This window comes from Zophobas morio, unplaced genomic scaffold, assembly GCF_036711695.1.
Source record: "Zophobas morio isolate AGI-343-1 ecotype UQ-CSIRO unplaced genomic scaffold, CSIRO_AGI_Zmor_V1 ptg000004l, whole genome shotgun sequence".
NCBI classification, from domain to species: domain Eukaryota; kingdom Metazoa; phylum Arthropoda; class Insecta; order Coleoptera; family Tenebrionidae; genus Zophobas; species Zophobas morio.
This window is the reverse complement of record NW_026972109.1, coordinates 3,921,149-3,939,018: the sequence shown is the minus strand read 5'-3', so window position 1 is coordinate 3,939,018 and position 17,870 is coordinate 3,921,149. Positions and strand designations below refer to the sequence as shown.

The following is a 17,870-nucleotide window of genomic DNA, read 5'->3' as shown; positions in this document are numbered from 1 at the left end:
TGGCGACGGGCTTTGAACTACACAATGAAAGGATTTGCCATTGGCGTGCCGCTTTACCGAAATACAAGGTTTTAGTCTGCATGTAAGATCGCGTAAACCTAGTAAATAGCGCAATCTGCGAAAGCGGCTAACCATTCATGAAAAAACAAAATACTTCAAAGGCATTTATTATCTTTCCAGAAACGTAACAGGTACATTAAAAACGAAACATTGAACCATACTGTAAGTTTTATTAATTTATACATCTACGAAAAAAAAGATATACAATGTTACTGTAAACTTAAGTAATACAAATATACAAACATGACTCAGTCCTTTTAACGCAACCCCAAGACAAAACTAACAAAAATCCTGTACTAGTCTGTCATTTTTGAAACAAAATTTTGCAAAATAGTAACGTGCGAATTGAGGAATTCCTTGTTGAAAGGAAGCTCATCACTGGCCAAATTCATCAACCCTACTAGAAACTCATTGCGCTGCTGCTGCTCCAAATTCGAACAATACGTCTTCATCAAATCGTGAACCTTGTCGCAGCTCAGACTCAAAACGTGCTCTTCCACTTGCTCCTGCGTCAGCTTCGCACTAATACTATGGTTTATCCTATCTCCAAACACCGCGGTAACGTCGTCAATGAACCGCTGCAGTCGATCGTTCGGTAGCTTCTCCACCACCTTAAGCAACTTTGGTAAAAAGTCTTCGAAATTGATCACATTTTCGACAAGAGGGACGACAAATCGGTCGACGATTTGTTCGCACGATTCATTCGTTAGCGTGTTTTTAATCTCGTCATCACCTAAATAGTCGGTGATGATTTCCATGACTTCGGGGACTTGCAAATTGTGTAAGAGGTGCTTAAGCGCGGTTTTGGTATCGTCTAGAGATGTATTTTTGAAATTGGAATCACAAAAATCTCGGAAAGTGAGGAGAGCGCTGTCGCGCTCAAAACCGTCCAGGAATTCCTTCGTTTTCTACAATCCATGTCCATGTATAAAAGAATACAAACGAAATGACTTACCTTAGTGTCCGCTAAGTCGTCCGCTTCGTCTACTTGAGATTCGTTTGTACTGTAGGTTTTTTGGTCGATTTCGTACTCTTCGGCGTCTTTGATGAAGAGTTTCTTGTCGGTGATGGCCGGGTCGGAGAAGTTGACGCGTTTTCTCTGAGAAAACGTGTCGTAGTTTGGTTGGGAGTAAAAATATTTACTTACCTTGGGAGACGGTGTGGCTACTTCGTCTACATTGTTGAATTTCCTTTTTAGGATACCGCTGGCCGGAACTGTTAATGGACTGGGGACCTCCCTCGAGAACGTTAAAATATCCAAATTTTCTTCCTTCTTCATACGTATTTTCCGGATTCTGCCGCTACTCGGTGACGAAACTTTATTTCCGAACCACCTTCTCCCCTCGGTACTGACTTGCACGTTCGAATTGACCATTTGTAACAACCTTGCTACTCTTCTATTTGAAACTTCGTTAGTGGCTTGTTTGGGTGTAGTAACTTCCGACGTCGAACTAATGGGGGATATGTCTGATGTGTTGTTTAGTAACTCGGTGGTGCGTTCCGGGGTATCGCAAGTCACTGGTGACCCCGGAAGATCCTGTTTAGTCGGACTTCGCACCGGACTAAACGTAAGAGTATCCACTTCACCCAAGTTCTCTGAATCCAGAGCAGGAGTTTCCTCTTTGCTTGGAATCGAATCACACGTAAGAGTATCCAGCGACGTATCGTTAACATGAACTTCTTCTTTAGTAACCTTCTCCAAAGAGAAAGTTATCAGTTCCGACGCAAAATCCAGCTTCTCCAACGACCTGCTACGTTTCAAGCGTTTACCAACGTCAACTTTTTGCGACGACGGCTCAGTCAAAGAAAATCGTCTTGTTTTGGAAATTCTCAACGGCTTTACTTTATTTTCGTTTCCAGGAACGGAATCCAAGTCCATCGTTTCCGTTTCTGCGTCTTTCTCGGGTTGCAGGACTTGCATCGACTCCTCGATCGTTGTTTGTCTAAACCCTCTGAATTTATTTTTCAGACAACTCTTGTCCGCAACAGGCGCTTGAGAACTCTCTATAAAGTCTTCGGAACTCGGCGACTGTTTGCGCTTATTCTTCGTCTTGGGTGAGCTGGGTGACCCGTTGCTAGTCACTGTCGATTTCCCGATTTTTTTTATTTTTCAGTTTTTCAATTTTTCGATTTTTAATGATTTTGATTTCTCGATTTTTCAATTATTCGATTTCCCAAATTTTCGGTTTTTCGCCACCTCGCTTTTTCAATTTTTTCACTTTATACATAAATTTTAGATTTTCAAATGTGTCGATTTCCCGATTTTTTTTATTTTTCAGTCTTTCAATATTTCGATTTTTGATGATTTTGATTTCCCAATTTTTCGGTCTTTCGCCATTTCGCTTTTTCAATTTTTTGACTTTTTACATAAATTTTAGATTTTCAAATGTCTCGATTTCCCGTTTTTTTTATTTTTCAGTTTTTCAATTTTTCTATTTTTGATGATTTCTATTTCTCGATTTTTCAACTTTTTAATTTTTGATTTTTCAGTTTTTCAATTTTTCATTTTTCAGTTCTTTGAACTTTAGAATTTTCCGTTTTTAATTTTTCATTTTTTGACTTCTCTGCCTTGCGTGGTTTCGATTTCTCGATTTTTCGTTAATATTTCGATTTTCAATCTTTGGATGTTTCCATTTCTCTATTTTTCCATTTTCGATTTCGATTTTAAAGCATTTTAGGTTTGGGATCTTTCAACTTGTAATTCTTCAGTTTTTCCACTTTTCAATTTTAAGTTTCTTCTATTTTTAATATTTTAATTTTTCGATTTCTCGATTTTTCAATTTTTCGATTTCCCAATTTCTCGGTTTTTTGACTTTAAATTTTACATTTTTCAAGCTTTCGTTTTTTATAATGTTTCGATTTCTCAATTTTTTCCTTTCTCGATTTTTTGACACTTCGATATTTCGATTTTTTGAGTTCTTGGTCTTCCAATTTTCGATTTTGGAATGGTTCAATTTTTATTTTATTTTTTAATTTCTCGGTTTCTTATTTTTTTAACATTTCGATTTTTTTTAATTATAAATTTTTCAACTTTTTTAATTTCTAATTTTCGGTTTTTCGACTTTTCGCCTTCTCGCTTTTTCAATTTTTCCACTTTTTACATTTTAGTTTTTTAATTGTCTCGATTTCCCAATTTTTTTGATTTTTAGTTTTTCAATTAATAACTACGACAAATTAAAAACATGTTTTTGAGTATCGTGTTGTTCAAAGAATACTATGTATATTACGAAAAAAATAAAGCAAAAGATTAGGCCCCCACGCCCCGATCTCAATTCTCAATTGTGATGAATTTTTCATTCCTTGTCAGATCGAGGGGCGGAATTGAATTGCAAAATCCATATTTGCCTACAAAAATTTATAATTGTAAACACTTTTAAGTTTCTTATTCTGAAAAGACGATTACGTATGATAAGAAAAAAGAAAAATTTAAGCTCCGCCTACCCGCCCTATCTCAATTGTAATGATTTTTTTAATCGTCGGAAGCCAAAGGAGCGGAATTTATTAATTGTAAAATCCTTATTATTTCTCTACAAGAAATTATGATGTAACACATGTTTTTAAGTAGCGTGTTATTCACAGAATACTATGTACATATAATAAGAAAAAATTAAAACCAAAAATTAAGCTCCACCCATACCTGCCCTGATCTAAATGGTAATGAAGTTTTCATTCGTTGGCAGACCTAGGGGCGGAACCTAACTGCAAAATGCATACTACCTTGCAAAAGTTGACCATTTTAAATATGTTTAAGTTTCTAAGAATAAAAAAAATCATCACAATTGAGATGGGGTGGGTGGGCGGGGTCTACATTTTGCCTTGTTTTCTTAATATACACAGTATTCTTTGAACAACACGATTCTCAAAAACATGGTTTTAATTTCTTGTAAAGAAATAAGTATTGTGCAGTTAAGCTCCGACCCCTTGGTTTACGGCGAATAAAAAAAATCATCACAATTGAGATTGGGTGGGTGGGTGGGGTTTACTTTTTGCCTTTTTTTTTCTTAATATACACAATATTCTTTGATCAACACGATATTCAAACGTAAGTTTTTAGTTTCTTGTAAAGAAATAAGTATTTTGCAGTTAACCTTCGCCCCTCTGGTTCACGGTAAATAAAAAAAAATCATTACAATCGAGATAGGGCGGGTGGGCGGGTTTAAATTTTGCCTTGTGTTTTAATATATGTACATTTATTTTCACAACATGAAACTTAAAATATGTTTAAAATGGAAAATTTGTTATAGGAAATATGGATTTTGCAATTATGGGGCGGAGCCTAATTGCAAAATCGATATTTCCTTGCACAAATGTACCATTTTAACTATGTTCTAAGTTTATTGTTGTGAAAAGATGGCTATGTATTAGAGATGTACCGACTGTAGGTCTGGCCGACTAACCGACTAGCCGATTGTTCGGCCAGTAAAAACCGACTAGTCGGTCGACTGTTCGGCTTTGCTAAAACCGGTTTATAAATGCGACAGACAGTGTGTTTTTTTTCTATTTCTCTGACTACCTTAAATATTTGTTTTATTTTAATAAAAGGAATAACTAAAGTTCCTTTGTTTTCCAAAAAATGTGTTAAATTTGTTTGGATAATTTTAACATTGAATTTTTTTTTAGTAACTCAGTACAAAAATAAAGAATAACACAATTTATGGCCAGTTTTTACAATATTTTAACTGAGATTAAGTTGATCGCGCATTCAACAAGGCCATTAGCGACGTCTGATTGGCGTAGAGTCGGTCACATGGTACTTTAACGCGGGGTTAAAAATTAAAAAATCAATTAAATATTTAATTGAGGTTCTGTAAACCGGGTTTAATTGTTTTATATAGTACTATTTTAATTTTAATAAAAAAGCCGACCGATCGGCTGTTTAGCCGACCAGTCGCCGACTGGAGCCGACGATGAAAATCGGCCGAATAGTCGGCTTATCCGACCGGTCGGCCACTAGTCGGTACATCTCTACTATGTATATTAAGAAAAAAAAAAGCCAAAATATAAGCCCCGCCCACCCGCCCTATCTCAATTCTGATGATTTTTTTATTGGTCGTAAGCTGAGGGGCGGAGCTTAATTATAAAATCCTTCTTTTCCTTACCCTGTGAAATATATACGTTCGTAAGTAATCGTGTTATACAAAGAAACCTAAATGTATTAACTAAAAAAGAAAAACCAATCCGTCTCGATCTCTATCGTGATGAATTTTTCATTCGTTGTCAGACTCAGGGGCGGGGCAATTGCAAAATCGATATTTTTCTATGTTCTGAAAAGGTGACTACGTATGATAAGAAAAAGCAAAATATAAGCCCCGCCCACCCGCCCTATCTCAACTGTGATGATTTTTTTTTAATTGCCGGGAGCCAAAGGAGCGGAATTTATTAATTGCAAACTCCTTATTATTTCTCTGCAAGAAATTACCTTGTAAGACATGTTTCTGAGTATCGTATTATTCAAAGAATACTATGTACATACTATAGAAAAAATTAAAGCCAAAGATTAAACTTCACCCATATCTGCCCTGATCTAAATAGTAATGAAGTTTTTATTCGTTGGCAGACCTAGGGGCGGAGCCTAATTGCATAATCCATACTTCCTAATAAAAATTTACCATTTTAAATGTGTTTCAAGTTTCTAAGAATAAAACAAATCATTACAATCGAGATGGGGTGGGTGGGCGGGGTTTATATTTTGCCTTTTTTTCTTAACATACATAGCAGTGTTTGAAAAACAAGATAATCAAAAACATGTTTTTCATTTCTTGTAAAGAATGAAGTGTTTTGCAGTTGGGCTCCGCCCTCTTGGTTCACGGCGAATAAAAAAATCATCACATTTGAGACAGGGTGGGTGGGCGGGCTTACTTTTTGCCTTTTTGTTTTAATTAGGAATGTACCGACTAGTGGCCGACCGGTCGGATAAGCCGACTATTCGGCCGTTTTTCATCGTCGGCTGGCAGTCGGCGACTAATTGGCTAAACAGCCGATCGGTCGGTTTTTTTTTATTAAAATTAAAATAGTATATAAAACAATTAAACCCGGTTTACAGAACCTCAATTAAATATTTAGTTGCGATTAGTTTTTAACCCCGCGTTAAAGTACCATGTGACCGACTCTACGCCAATCAGACGTCGCTAATGGCCTTGTTGAATGCGCGATCAACTTAAACTCAGTTAAAATATTGTATAAACTGGCCCTAAATTGTGTTATTCTTTATTTTTGTACTGAGTTACTAAAAAAATTAAATGTTAAAATTATCCAAACAAATTTAACACATTTTTTGGAAAATAAAGGAACTTTAGTTATTCTTTTTATTAAAATAAAACACATTTTTAAGGTAGTTAGAGAAATAGAAAAAAAAAACACACTGTCTGTCGCATTTATAAACCGGTTTAAGCAAAGCCGAACAGTCGGCCGACTAGTCGGTTTTTACTGGCCGAACAATCGGCTAGTCGGTTAGTCGGCCAGACCTACAGTCGGTACATCTCTAGTTTTAATATTTATGTAGATTTTTTTTACAACATGAAACTTAAAACATGTTTAAAATAGAAAATGTGTATAAGGAAATATCGAAATCCACATTTCCTTGCAAAAATGTATCATTTTAAGCGTGTTTTAAGTTTTTTGTTGTGAAAAGATGGCTATGTACATTAAGAAAAAAATGGTAAAGAGTGAATCATTTGAGGTGAAAGTGTTGATAAAGGGTGAAAAGATGAGAGGGTGTAAACGAATTTTAAAAATCTGTGCGAATAAGCTTTTACTGATATTAACTGATATTAATGTGACTCGATCTTGAAATCTAAAAGTAATAGTAGATCTAGTGACTTTAACTGATATCTTTTTATTGCGACCTCTGGCGACGGGCTTTGAACTACACAATGAAAGGATTTGCCATTGGCGTGCCGCTTTACCGAAATACAAGGTTTTAGTCTGCAAGTAAGATCGCGTAAACCTAGTAAATACCGCAATGTGCGAAAGCCGCTAAACCATTCATGAAAAAACAAAATACTTCAAAGGCATTTATTATCTTTCCAGAAACGTAACAGGTACATTAAAAACGAAACATTGAACCATACTGTAAGTTTTATTAATTTATACATCTACGAAAAAAAAGATATACAATGTTACTGTAAACTTAAGTAATACAAATATACAAACATGACTCAGTCCTTTTAACGCAACCCCAAGACAAAACTAACAAAAATCCTGTACTAGTCTGTCATTTTCTTAACAAAATTTTGCAAAATAGTAACGTGCGAATTGAGGAATTCCTTGTTGAAAGGAAGCTCATCACTGGCCAAACTCATCAACCCTACTAGAAACTCATTGCGCTGCTGCTGCTCCAAATTCGAACAATACGTCTTCATCAAATCGTGAACCTTGTCGCAGCTGAGACTCAAAACGTGCTCTTCCACTTGCTCCTGCGTCAGTTTCGCACTAATACTATGGTTTATCCTATCTCCAAACACCGCGGTAACGTCGTCAATGAACCGCTGCAGTCGATCGTTCGGTAGCTTCTCCACCACCTTAAGCAACTTTGGTAAAAAGTCTTCGAAATTGATCACATTTTCGACAAGAGGGACGACAAATCGGTCGACGATTTGTTCGCACGATTCATTCGTTAGCGTGTTTTTAATCTCATCACCTAAATAGTCGGTGATGATTTCCACGACTTCAGGGACTTGCAAATTGTGTAAGAGGTGCTTAAGAGCGGTTTTGGTATCGTCTAGAGATGTATTTTTGAAATTGGAATCACAAAAATCTCGGAAAGTGAGGAGAGCGCTGTCGCGCTCAAAACCGTCCAGGAATTCCTTCGTTTTCTACAATCCATGTCCATGTATAAAAGAACACAAACGAAATGACTTACCTTAGTGTCCGCTAAGTCGTCCGCTTCGTCTACTTGAGATTCGTTTGTACTGTAGGTTTTTTGGTCGATTTCGTACTCTTCGGCGTCTTTGATGAAGAGTTTCTTGTCGGTGATGGCCGGGTCGGAGAAGTTGACGCGTTTTCTCTGAGAAAACGTGTCATAGTTTGGTTGGGAGTGATAATATTTACTTACCTTGGGAGACGGAGTGGCTACTTCATCTACATTGTTGAATTTTCTTTTTAAAATACCGCTGGCCGGAACTGTTAATGGACTGGGGACCTCCCTCGAGAACGTTAAAATATCCAAATTTTCTTCTTTCTTCATACGTATTTTCCGGATTCTGCCGCTACTCGGTGAAGAAACTTTATTCCCGAACCACCTTCTCCCCTCGGTACTGACTTGCACGTTAGAATTGACCATTTGTAACAACCTTGCTACTCTTCTATTTGAAACTTCGTTAGTGGCTTGTTTGGGTGTAGTGACTTCCGACGTCGAACTAATGGGGGATATGTCTGATGTGTTGTTTAGTAACTCGGTGGTGCGTTCCGGGGTATCGCAAGTCACTGGTGACCCCGGAAGATCCTGTTTAGTCGGACTTCGCACCGGACTAAGAGTAAGAGTATCCACTTCACCCAAGTTCTCTGAATCCAGAGCAGGAGTTTCCTCTTTGCTTGGAATCGAATCGCACGTAAGAGTATCCAGCGACGTATCGTTAACATGAACTTCTTCTTTAGTAACCTTCTCCAAAGAAAAAGTTATCAATTCCGACGCAAAATCCAGCTTCTCCAACGACCTGCTACGTTTCAAGCGTTTACCAACGTCAACTTTTTGCGACGACGGCTCAGTCAAAGAAAATCGTCTTGTTTTGGAAATTCTCAACGGCTTTACTTTATTTTCGTTTCCAGGAACGGAATCCAAGTCCATCGTTTCCGTTTCTGCGTCTTTCTCGGGTTGCAAGACTTGCATCGACTCCTCGATCGTTGTTTGTCTAAACCCTTTGAATTTATTTTTCAGACAACTCTTGTCCGCAACTGGAGCTTGAGAACTCTCTATAAAGTCTTCGGAATTCGGCGACTGTTTGCGCTTATTCTTCTTCTTGGGTGACGTGGGTGACCCGTTGCTAGTCACACTGCTGTCGCTGTGATTCTCCTGGTTTTCTCTGGAGTCGGGTGGACTGCGCGTGATCAGAATGGTGATGGTTTCGCTGGTTTGGGACGAAGCGACGGCTCGTAGAGACGAACTCTGACTTAGCGGCACAGGCGAATCCGCCGTGATGTGGAACGGAAAACCTTCATCTCGCGTTTCCTTCTTTGGCTTCTTTCGTCGTTTCGAAATGTAGTCGCGGCGGTTGAACGCCATCCCCTTCCTTCGTTGCTTTTTCTTCTTTTTAGCTTCGTCAGACACGACTGACTCTTCGTCAGCTTTAAATTCGTAAACGTCGACGGCTGCTGGAGGGGTTTCAGTGTCTCTAGCGGTGTCTGCAGTTACGTCCAGAGACACGGAAGAAGCGACTTTATCGTCAGTAGTCACTGGGGTTATAGTAACCGGGAGACTCTGACGCTTCTTCTCTTTTTTAACAGCATTTTTCTTTTTCAAATCTTGATCTTTGTTCGTTGTTTCATCCGTCTTAACTGCAGCCAATTCGTCGATTTCGTTATCATTTCCATCTGGTACCTTCGTTTCGCGTTTTTGTGGCGGGTTTTCAATTTTCTTGCTTTCTTCGATTCTCTTGTCCACTCTAGCCAGCAAATCCTCGATACTTTCGTCTTCGTCGCTTTTTTTTTTCAACTGCGCCGGGAGACTTTGCCGTTTTTGTTTCTTCTTATTTACGTCTCGTTTCGGCTGAGATTTCGTTGCTAAATCGTCACTCGATTGGTCTTCCTTCACGTGATTTGCGTCCTCGCTCTTCTTTTTTTTTAGCGTCTCCAAATAGTCGCTGTGTCGCTTTTTAATCTGTCTTGTGCTTTTACGCAACGTTGTTTCGACGTCTCCGTTTTCACGTCCATTCAAATCATTCTTTTTTTCAGTCTCTGTGGTGTCGTTTTCATCGTTTGTCTCCGACTCGCTCAATTGTTCCAGTTGCTTCTTCACCGCGTTTACGAGTTCTTCGCGGATTTTTTTCGCCGTGTTGCGTTGACTTTTGCGTAGGGTTTTTTCTGGTGACGGTTTCTTCGTTTTTGCAGACCTTGGTGAAACTCGCACAGTTCCAACGTCGGTTTTGTCGTCGCTGTTGCTTACTATATCGCTAGTTTTGTTTGGTTTGTTCTCGTCTACGTGATTCTCCACTAATTCGTCTTTCGGAGATTCTTCAGCGGGAATTTTGTTCGGACTCGTGTCCACTTTCTTCTGCTCTGGAATCGGATCCTGGAACAACTCCTCGGGTGGGGTTTTCTGAACGGGCTCTAATTCCACATCGTCGAAAATTTTTCGCAAATCCGGGTCCATCTCGTCGGAAATTGGCGTCAAGCTTTCATCCGGCTCAAAAGCTTTTTCTTCCACTTTGCGAGTCTTAGCGGCGTGCTCTTCGTCTCCTTCGTCGCTCCGCCTTCGCTTCTTCGTGGACTTTGTTCTAGCTTCATCTTCTGTCGCTTTTTTATTACTTTCTTTGTCGTCGATTTTTTCGATTCGTGTGAAGAAATCCTCACTCTGGCTCTGCGTCAGCTCTTGGTACAGCGCAGGAATGTCCTCCCTCCTCTTCTTGAACATCTCCTTCTGGTGCTCGCTCAGATTATCGACGTTTATCTTCACTTTGGTGTCGATTTTGACGTAGTCAGCCGAGTTGTCTTCATTTATAGACAACGCATTTTTCTTCTTTGAATCACTGAATCGACTTTTTCCGCGCGGGCTCGACACTTGCTTCGTTTTCAAGGGTGCGGCCGGAGACACTTTGACGTTGTTCGTTCGCGATTTGTGGGTGTTGTTCGCCATGTTCATTATTCGTAAAGATCTGGACGACGTCAAAGGAACTATTTCTTGTTCGCTGGTTTTGGTCTCGAATAGTTCGATCAGTTTTCGCGTGTTGTTGGCGATGGAGTTATCCTCGTTCAGCATCAAAGCTTCCAAAAACGCCAACAACCCTTTGGAGAATTTAGAAAGAACTTTTGGCTGCGCGCTGGATAAAAGTTCGGCTAGTTTTGTCAAAATCGTGTAATCCTAGATTGAAAATAATAATAATGATGATGTTTGTTACTTTAATAAAATCGGAAATGTACCTTATGGATCGTGACGAGATGTTCCAAGCAACCACACAATTTGTCTAGAGTTTCATCGATATTTTCAGATTTGTAAAAATTTTGACTTTGGTTGCAATATTTTAACACAATTGTGCTTATTGCTTTGACGTTGTCGTCTGACAGGTTGGGCAAAGTGAGAACCAGCTCCATGAGCCTCATGAATTTGGCGACTGAAAAAATACGTTAAAATAATTTTTAATTCAAATTTTGAATACATTGTTTTCTTTTAAGGTGGTATCACTCAGTATTGTCACACACCACTCTAGTGTTCTCTAGTCACTTTTCAAATATCTTAACGCCTGCTATTGCTACCGTTGTTCCGTGCGTTTAGGAGGTATAATGTCGAAAAGTCGAAAAATCGCAAACCTAGAGAATCGAAAAATTGAAAAATCTGGAGCCTGAAAAATCGAAAAATTGAGGAACTGAAAAACTGAAAATCGAAACCTTGGTAAGTCGAAAATGGGAAAATAAAAAAATAGATTAATTGAAAAATCGGAAAACTGAAAATTCAGAAACGTCAAAACGTGAAAATTTTAAAAAATTGAAAATTGAAAAATCGAAAAGCCGAAAACTAAAAAAACGAAAAAACGATAAATCGAGTTCTCAAAAAATTGAAAAATCGAAAAATAAAAACATCGAACAATTGAAATATCACAAAACTGAAAAATGGAGAAATCCAAACATCAAAGAATCAAAAAAGAAAAATTCGAAAATCTAAAACTTAAAAATCGAAAAACTGAAAATTCGACAAATCGAAACTCCAGAATTTAAAAAAATTTAAAAATCGGATAACTGAAAAATCGAAACATTGAAAAATTGGAAAATCGAAAAACCGAGAAAAAAAATTGAGAAATTGATAAACTGAACAATCAAAACATCCAAACAAAAATTGGAAAATCGAAAGAAACAACAGAAATTAAGGAAATGAAAAAACAAAAAATTGATATAAAATCGAAAAAATGTAAAATATAAAATCAGGAAAATACAAAATAAAAATCGGGGAGTTGAAAAATTGAGGGGACGGAAAATTGAAGAAGGGAAAAATTAAAAATCGAGAATGTGAAAAATGGAAAAATTGGAAAATGTGGAAGTCGACAAGTTGTAAAATTGAAAAATGAAAAATAAAAAATAAAAAACGAAAAAGTGTATAATAAAAACTTGAAAAATGTAAAAAGTGAAAATGAAACTTGAAAATTTGAAGAAAAATTGCAAAAAACCTGAAAATTTGAAAAATTGAATAAACGAAAAATTGTAAAATCGAAAGAAACAACAAAAAATAAAAAAAATGAAAAAACAAAAAATTGTGATATAAAATCGAAAAAGTGAAAAATTAAAAATTGAGAAACTGAAAAATTGAAAAATGAAAAACTGTACTATTGAAAAATTGACAAATTGAAAAACTGATGCAAACCGAAAAATTGAAAATTTTGGAAGTCGAGAAATTGTAATAAATTGATAAATCAAAAATAAAAAACGAAAAATTACAAAATGAAAACTTGAAAAATCTTAAGAATTGAAAAAGTGAAAAATCGGAAACATGAAAAATTGTGGAAACGAAAAATTGAAAAATCGAAAGAAACAACAAGAAAAAAAAAAGGAATTGAAAAAATGAAAATTTGTGAAATAAAATCGGGAAAATGAAAAATATAAAATCAGGAAAATGCAAAATAAAAATCGGGGAGTTGAAAAATTGAGGGGACGAAAAATTGAAAAAGGGAAAAATTAAAAATCGAGAATGTGAAAAATGGAAAAAAGAGAAATTGAAATATTGAAAAATTTGGAAGTCCACAAAGTGTAGAATTGAAAAATCGAAAATAAAAAAACAAAAAAGTGTATAATAAAAACTTGAAAAATGTAAATAGTGAAAATCAAACTTGAAAATTTGAAGAAAAATTGAAAAAAACCTGAAAATTTGAAAAAGTGAATAAACGAAAAATTGTACAATCGAAAGAAACAACAAAAAATAAAGGAAATGAAAAAACGAAAAATTGTGATATAAAATCGAAAAAGTGAAAATTAAAAAATCGGGAAAATGAAAAATAAAAATTGGAAACAAAAAATTGGAAAAGGGAAAAATTAAAAATTGTGAAACTGAAAAATTGTAATACTGAAAAATTGCCAAATTGAAAAACTGATGCATGATGAAAGAACGAAAAATTGGAAATTTTGGAAGTCGAGAAATTGTAAAATTGAAAAATCAAAAATAAAAAACGAAAAAATTGAGAAATTGAAAATTCGAAAAATTGAAAAATCGAAAGAAACAAGAAATAAAGGAATTGAAAAAATGAAAATTTGTGACATAAAATCGAGAAAATGAAAAATAAAAATCGAGAACTTGAATAATTGAAAATGACAAAAATTAAAAACTGAGAATGTGAAAAATCGAAAAATGAGAAACTGTAATACCGAAAAATTGCAAAACTAAAAAATTGAAAAATTGGGAAATCGAAAAGTCGCAAAATCGCAAACCTAAAGAATCGAAAAATTGAAAAATCTGGAGCCTAAAAAATCGAAAAATTGAGGAACCGTAAAACTGAAAAATCGAAACCTTGGCAAGTCGAAAATGGGAAAATCAAAAAATAGATTAATTGAGATATCGGAAAACTGAAAACTCAGAAACGTCAAAACTTGAAAATTTAAAAAAATGGAAAATCGGATAATTCAAAAATTGAAAAGCCGAAAATTAAAAAAACGAAAAACCGATAAATCGAAACATGGAAAAATTCAAAACCTGAGAGAATCAAAACATCGAAACATCCGAATCTCGATAAATCGATTTCTCAACAAATTGAAAAATCGAAAAACAAAAAATTCGGAAAAAAGAAAACTCAAAAAATTCAGAAATCCAAAAATATATAAAACAGCCGAAAATCGAAAAATCTAAAATTTAAAACAATGAACAATTGAAATATCGCAAAATTGAAAAATGAAGAAATCCAAACATCAAAGAATCAAAAAAGAAAAATTCGAAAGTCTAAAACTTAAAAATCGAAAAACTGAAAAATCGACAAATCGAAACTCCAGAATTTAAAAAAATTCGAGAAATAGAACAAAATTGAGAAATTGATAAATTGAACAATCAAAACATCCAAACATCTGAATTCGAAAAATCGAGAAATCAAAAAAATTGAGAATTAAATAAAAATAAAACTGTCAAAAATTTGAAAAATCTAAAGTTTAACGAAAAACTGAAAATCCAAAAAGTAAAAAAGGGGTGGAAACCCAAAAACTGCAACCTGAAAAATTTAAAAACTGGAAAATCGAAAGGAACAACAAAAATTGAGGAAATGAAAAAACAAAAAATTGTGATATAAAATCGAAAAAGTGAAAATTAAAAAATCGGGAAAATGAAAAACAAAAATCAAAAACAAACAATTGGAAAAGGGAAAAATTAAAAATTGAGAAACTGAAAAATCGAAAAATGAAAAACTGTAATATTGAAAAATTGTCAAATTGAAAAGCTGATGGAAACCGAAAATTTAAAATTTTGAAAGTCAAGAAATTGTAAAATTGAAAAAATTGGAAAATCGGAAGACTGTAAATCCAAAAACTGCAAAGTGAAAAATTTAAAAACTGGAAAATGGACGAACTGAAAATTCAAAGTCTGAAAATTTGAAAAATTGAACAAATGAAAAATTGTAAAATCGGAAAAAAAAACAGAAAATAAAGGAATTAAAAACTGAGAATGTGAAAAATCGAAAACTGAGAAACTGTAATATCGAAAAATTGCAACAACAATTTAGAAGTCAAGAAACTGTAAAATTGAAAAATCAAAAATAAGAAAAACGAAAAAGTACATAATGAAAACTTGAAAAATGTCAAAAGTGAAAATCAAACATGAAAATTTGAAGAAAAAAAAAGTGAAAAAAAAAAAAGAAATATGTATTGTAAAATCGAAATATTGAAAATTAAAGAAATTTAAAAATTGGAAGACTGGAAATCCGCAAATTGAAAAATTTTAAACGTGGAAAATCATGGAATTGAAAAATCAAAGCCTGAAAATTTGAAAAATTGAATAAATAAAAAATTGTAAATCGAAACAACAAAAAAATAAAAGAAATAAAGAAACCAAAAATTGTGATATAAAATCGAGAAACTTCGAGAAAACAAAATTAGTCATTCGCCAGATGGATCACTTTACTGCGTTATTAGCAAAAAATCTCTAAATCGAATCTTACAATTATCTGACAAAACTGAGTATGTTATGCCGGACTTCAAGAGCAAGGAAAGTGCATGTTTTTACTTTTTTTTTACACAGAAAACAGAACTGAAAATCAAATTTTAATATAAGAGCGACAAAGTATGTCTAATAAGGATTCTTAATAAAAAAAAACTATCGTCCTAAGTCAGTTTCTGTCGTTTTTACAGGACATTTCAATTTTTTCAAACCAAGCTGAGTGATACCGCCTTAAAATATAACAAAATCATACCGAAATCTTTACTAGGGTTGGTTTCCCCCGACGACATGAGTTCCAAAAACTGGACAATATTAGAACTCAGTAGGGGGTTGTCCAAAAACAATTTTTCCAAATTCTGCATTAGCAGCAACTTAACACCTTCAGATTTACACTCTGTTGTGTACAACTTGGTCCACTTTGACTTTAACACCTACAAAAAAACATTTACTTTTTTTTCACGACGTACATAGCACAAAGTGCATACATCAAGATTTTCGAAATTTCCAAGGTTGTGAATTGGCCAAACATAATTTGAAATATTATCAGGCACTATCGTAATTTTACATTTTAACCAGACTTCACACAAAATCGAGTTCTCGCATTTCAGGTTATTTTTGAACGAATTAGACGCAATTTTGTCGAATTTAGAACCATTTTCAACATCAAAGCATGAGGTGACAAAATTTTGAATATTATCCAAATTGAATGAGCTAAAATGTAACGGTCATAAAGTAAAATTGACTATGAAGATGTCATACCAAGGATCAGTAAAGTGGTGTAGTAAATTTATGGACACGTCAAACACCGTCTCTTTTAATTTTTCAGCCATTTCGTCTTGGATCAACAATTCAATTAAATTCCCCAAAACCGTGTGTAAATAATCATTGTAGTGTGATCTCTACAAACAAAAATACTTTGTGAAAAATACACAACAACAAGAAAAAAATAATAACACCTCTGATAACTTCCTTAGACTATTATTAATCTGAAAGTAGCACCTCCTTTTCACGTCGTCTTTGCTTTTTTGAACGAACTGAAGCACAGACCGCCAAAGGCACTTAATAATCTGAAAATATAACAACATTAAACCTGGAACAACTAAAAATAAAAAACTTACACTACTATTAGTAGACGCATCCTGACTCCACTCATTTAACAAAACACAACATTCCATAATAGAATTAATCAAGATTTCGGCAAAACTAGGAAAATTATCGTCCGTAATTAACGGTTTATATAAAGTGAGGTCGTCGTTCTTTAAACAATTTTCCGAATCGCTATGGGAATGTCCTAAACCAAACAATTTAAATACAATTTTTTATCCCTCACTAAAAAAATAATTACCAATAATCTCGAGTAACACTAGGGTGCTTTTATTGCAAACTTCCGAAACGCTTCTCCCTTGTTTCATTTTTTCCGCGTCGTTCTTTTCATCAAAGGGGCCGAAACAAAACTCGAGGAACTCCCGCAGACACAAAGTCGCCTTATCTCCTAATTTTTCTAACAAGTACACAAAAGTATCACAACGTTTCATTATAACAACAGGCATTCTCGAAAATTTCGCTTTCATGGGGGTCACTAACAGTTTGATTTGTCTCGCACTGCACATATGCTGCATGTTTAAACTACTATTGTTAATGAGTTCAACCCAACAGTCGTATGCTTTTAATCTCTGTTCTATGGAAGTGGAGTTCCGGAAAGCCACTTCTACAACCCTTAAAAGTTTATTCGCAACCCCCATTTTTGCGTGGAGTCTATCACTACACAGTTTGATTAAAAATATCCATAGTTTGTCCCAGTTGGAGTAGTTTCCGTCGCGCAACTCACCGACGACTTTCACGTATCTTTAACAAACAAGTTAGCAATTGTTCGTTGAAACCCGACATACTTACGCTTCCTCAATGGAACTAAACACCTCTTCTTGTTCTTTGGTGGTCAAAATCGCGATGTTGACGAACTGGAGGACGTGTAAACCGACTTCAACCGCCTCGTCCCTCACGCCATTCGGAACGTTCTTATCAAACACAGTTGGTGCGATTTTCGTTAAAACAAAATTTATGCATACTTGTTTCGGCAAGTTATTGCTGATGTTTTCAAACGCGGTCTTCACCTGCGTAAAATACAGTTATTCGTGTTACAACATCAATTACAAACAAACCTCCGAAAATTTGTCCTTGTTGCCGGTAAACTCCTCCACGGGATCGAAATCGCCACTCTGCACTAATTCCAATATTCTGTTCATTTTGAAGCGGCCGTTCGAACGACTCTACTAATTAAAAAAATACTTTCAACCCATAGATTATGCGAAATTTTATTTACAGCGTCTCGGTGTCAAACGCGGGAATTTTCTGTCATGGCCCCGTGGACGGAAAATTGGGTTGGCAGCTATGACGACCACTGGTTTAATTTTTTTAAAAAGTCCGACCCGTGGGAAAATATTTAAACAATAGAGATTTAAAAGTTACAACCGCCTGGTTAATAATTCATGTGACAGACGCGCTAAATGACTAATAACTTGAATAATTTATGTTTTTTTTA

At 35.2% G+C, this 17,870-nt stretch overlaps 2 protein-coding genes across 2 annotated transcripts; both read right to left on the bottom strand.

Annotated features, from left to right (window-relative positions):
• Positions 1 to 210: 210 nt before the first annotated feature.
• Positions 211 to 2,134, bottom strand: LOC135134172 (uncharacterized). Its single transcript, XM_064062794.1, has 3 exons — positions 1,208 to 2,134; positions 1,016 to 1,159; positions 211 to 968 (listed from the first exon to the last, which is right to left on the bottom strand). Exons 1-3 carry the CDS (start codon positions 1,979 to 1,981, stop codon positions 357 to 359), a joined length of 1,530 nt encoding a protein of 509 aa, XP_063918864.1. The 5' UTR covers positions 1,982 to 2,134; the 3' UTR covers positions 211 to 356.
• A 4,985-nt stretch (positions 2,135 to 7,119) lies between these two features.
• On the bottom strand, positions 7,120 to 17,817 carry LOC135137779 (telomere-associated protein RIF1-like). Its single transcript, XM_064067521.1, has 12 exons — positions 17,491 to 17,817; positions 17,225 to 17,442; positions 16,677 to 17,176; positions 16,450 to 16,622; positions 16,288 to 16,398; positions 16,091 to 16,230; positions 15,817 to 16,042; positions 15,585 to 15,762; positions 11,134 to 11,324; positions 8,114 to 11,074; positions 7,922 to 8,065; positions 7,120 to 7,874 (listed from the first exon to the last, which is right to left on the bottom strand). The coding sequence occupies exons 1-12, from the start codon at positions 17,572 to 17,574 to the stop codon at positions 7,266 to 7,268; spliced, it is 5,535 nt and encodes a 1,844-aa protein (XP_063923591.1). The 5' UTR covers positions 17,575 to 17,817; the 3' UTR covers positions 7,120 to 7,265.
• Positions 17,818 to 17,870: the final 53 nt, after the last annotated feature.

Coding starts and splice junctions, on each gene's coding strand:
- LOC135134172 (XM_064062794.1), bottom strand. CDS start 1,981: ATGCAAGTCCTGCAACCCGAGAAAGACGCAGAAACGGAAACGATGGAC. Junction 1,160..1,207: donor TAGCCACACCGTCTCCCAAG/GTAAGTAAATAT, acceptor ACGTTTTCTCAG/AGAAAACGCGTCAACTTCTC. Junction 969..1,015: donor ACGACTTAGCGGACACTAAG/GTAAGTCATTTC, acceptor CATGGATTGTAG/AAAACGAAGGAATTCCTGGA.
- LOC135137779 (XM_064067521.1), bottom strand. CDS start 17,574: ATGAACAGAATATTGGAATTAGTGCAGAGTGGCGATTTCGATCCCGTG. Junction 17,443..17,490: donor ACAAGGACAAATTTTCGGAG/GTTTGTTTGTAA, acceptor TATTTTACGCAG/GTGAAGACCGCGTTTGAAAA. Junction 16,231..16,287: donor GTCTAAGGAAGTTATCAGAG/GTGTTATTATTT, acceptor TTTTGTTTGTAG/AGATCACACTACAATGATTA.